General features: G+C 41.4%; 1 protein-coding gene across 1 annotated transcript in view; it reads right to left on the reverse strand.

Moving 5' to 3' along the window:
• Positions 1-710, reverse strand: part of LOC135516501 (fibrinogen beta chain-like) — a 23,413-nt gene extending 22,703 nt beyond the window's left edge. The window contains exon 1 of the mRNA XM_064940846.1: positions 572-710. Within this exon, the coding sequence (XP_064796918.1) occupies positions 572-646 (75 nt within the window). The 5' untranslated portion in view covers positions 647-710. The remainder of the gene's footprint in view (positions 1-571) is intronic.
• Positions 711-2,500: the final 1,790 nt, after the last annotated feature.

The raw sequence follows: 2,500 nt of genomic DNA on the forward strand, positions 1-2,500 counted from the left end.
AGCCACATCTCAGACTGGCCAATAAAAAGAAAAGATTAAGATGGGCAAAAGAACACAGACAGGAATAGCATCCTGGAGTCAGGAATAGTCATTTACAACATTGACAATGTCTACACTGTATTTCTGATCAATTTTATGCTATTTTAATGAACAAAATTATTATTTTTCTTTAAAAAGTAAGGACATTTCTAAGTGACCCCAAAAATGTTGAACAGTAGTGTATATATACACAAATATTTATATATATATATATATCTATCTATATATATATATATATATATATATATATATGTATATATATATATAGAGAGAGAGAGAGAGAGAGAGAGAGAGAGAGAGAGAGAGAAAGACACAGAGAGAGAGATGTAGAGAGAAACAGAGAGAGAGAGCGAGAGGGATGGAGAGAGAGAGAGAGGGAGGGAGAGAGAGAGAGAGAGATTCAAGCAATAAGAATAAGACAAAAAATGTCAGTAGATTTCCATTCAAGATAAAAAAAATACTGAACTCATAATTTTGTTACTGTATAGTTCAACTTGTGCTTAAAGCCTCCTTGTCCATCTATATACATTACCGTGTCATATTCGTCGTAGTCGTCTTGACAACGGACAGCATAGACACACAGGCAGAGTAGCAGTAGCCACTTCATGTTCGCGTTAGATGGTGTCTCAATAAAGTTTCCGCCTTTGAAAATCAACAGATTTCAGTGGAGGACAAAAACGTATTTAAACCTGTCCCACGTTTAAAGCACCTCCCTCTCTCTCTCTCTCTCTCTCTCTCTCTGTCTCTCTCTCTCTCTCTCTGTCTCTCTCTCTCTCTGTCTCTCTGTCTCTCTTTCTCTATCTGTCTCTCTGTCTCTCTCTCTCTCTCTCTCTCTCTCTCTCTCTCTCTCTCTCTCTCTCTCTCTCTGTCTCTCTGTCTCTCTTTCTCTATCTGTCTCTCTCTCTCTCTCTGTCTCTCTCTCTCTCTCTCTGTCTCTCTGTCTCTCTTTCTCTATCTGTCTCTCTGTCTCTCTCTCTCTCTGTCTCTCTCTCTCTCTCTCTCTGTCTCTCTCTCTCTCTCTGTCTCTCTGTCTCTCTTTCTCTATCTGTCTCTCTGTCTCTCTCTCTCTCTCTCTCTCTCTCTCTCTCTCTCTCTCTCTCTGTCTCTCTGTCTCTCTGTCTCTCTCTCTGTCTCTCTGTCTCTCTTTCTCTATCTGTCTCTCTGTCTCTCTCTCTGTCTCTCTCTCTCTCTCTCTGTCTCTCTGTCTCTCTTTCTCTATCTGTCTCTCTGTCTCTCTCTCTCTCTCTCTCTCTCTCTCTCTCTCTCTCTCTATCTCTCTATCTCAAACACACACACACACACACACACACACACACACACACACACACACACACACACACACACACACACACACACACACACACACACACACACACACACCCTCTCGATCAAGTTCCCTCTAACCACTGGTTTAGGAGTGTACCCTCAATTCTAAACGTAACCACTTTGGACGTTGAATGTAAACCTGACCTTAAACCTATGAATGTGGTCCGAATGTCATGTCACCCTATGGGCTCTAATCTGGAGCAGAACTTTAGAATGTCACCCGATGGGCTCTAATCTGGAGCAGAACTTTAGAATGTCACCCTATGGGCTCTAATCTGGAGCAGAACTTTATTATGTCACCCTATGGGCTCTAATCTGGAGTAGAACTTTATTATGTCACCCGATGGGCTCTAATCTGGAGCAGAACTTTAGAATGTGCCCCTACGGGCTCTAATCTGGAGCAGAACTTTATTATGACACCCGATGGGCTCTAATCTGGAGCAGAACTTTAGAATGTCACCCTACGGGCTCTAATCTGGAGCAGAACTTCAGAATGTCACCCTATGGGCTCTAATCTGGAACAGAATCTGGAACTTTATTATGTCACCCTATGGGCTCTAATCTGGAGCAGAACTTTATTTTATCACCCGATGGGCTCTAATCTGGAACAGAACTTTAGAATGATCATGAAGTACAGTAGGTTACGGAAAATGTGTTGATATGTCTCATAGTCAGCATGCATACATATTGCATTAAATGTAAACATACAGTACCAGTCAAAAGTTTGGACACATCTACTCATTCAAGGGGTTTTCTTTATTTTTTATATTTTCTACATTGTAAAATAATAGTGAAGACATCAGAACTATGAAATAACACATATAGTAAGCAACAAATCAAAATATATTTTATATTTGAGATTATTCAAAGTAGCCACCCTTTGCCTTGATGACAGCTTTGCACACTCTTGGCATTCTCTCAACCAGATTCACCTGGAATGCTTTCCCAACAGTCTTGACGTAGTTCCCACATATGCTGAGCACTTGTTGGCTGCTTTTCCTTCACTCTGTTGTCAAACTCATCCCAAACCATCTCAATTGGGTTGAGGTCGGGTGGTTGTGGAGGCCAGGTCATCTGATGTAGCACTCCATCACTCTCCTTCTTGGTGAAATAGCCCTTACACAGCCTGGAGGTG

This window comes from Oncorhynchus masou, chromosome 27 (genome assembly GCF_036934945.1).
Source record: "Oncorhynchus masou masou isolate Uvic2021 chromosome 27, UVic_Omas_1.1, whole genome shotgun sequence".
Classification (NCBI taxonomy): Eukaryota; Metazoa; Chordata; class Actinopteri; order Salmoniformes; family Salmonidae; genus Oncorhynchus; species Oncorhynchus masou.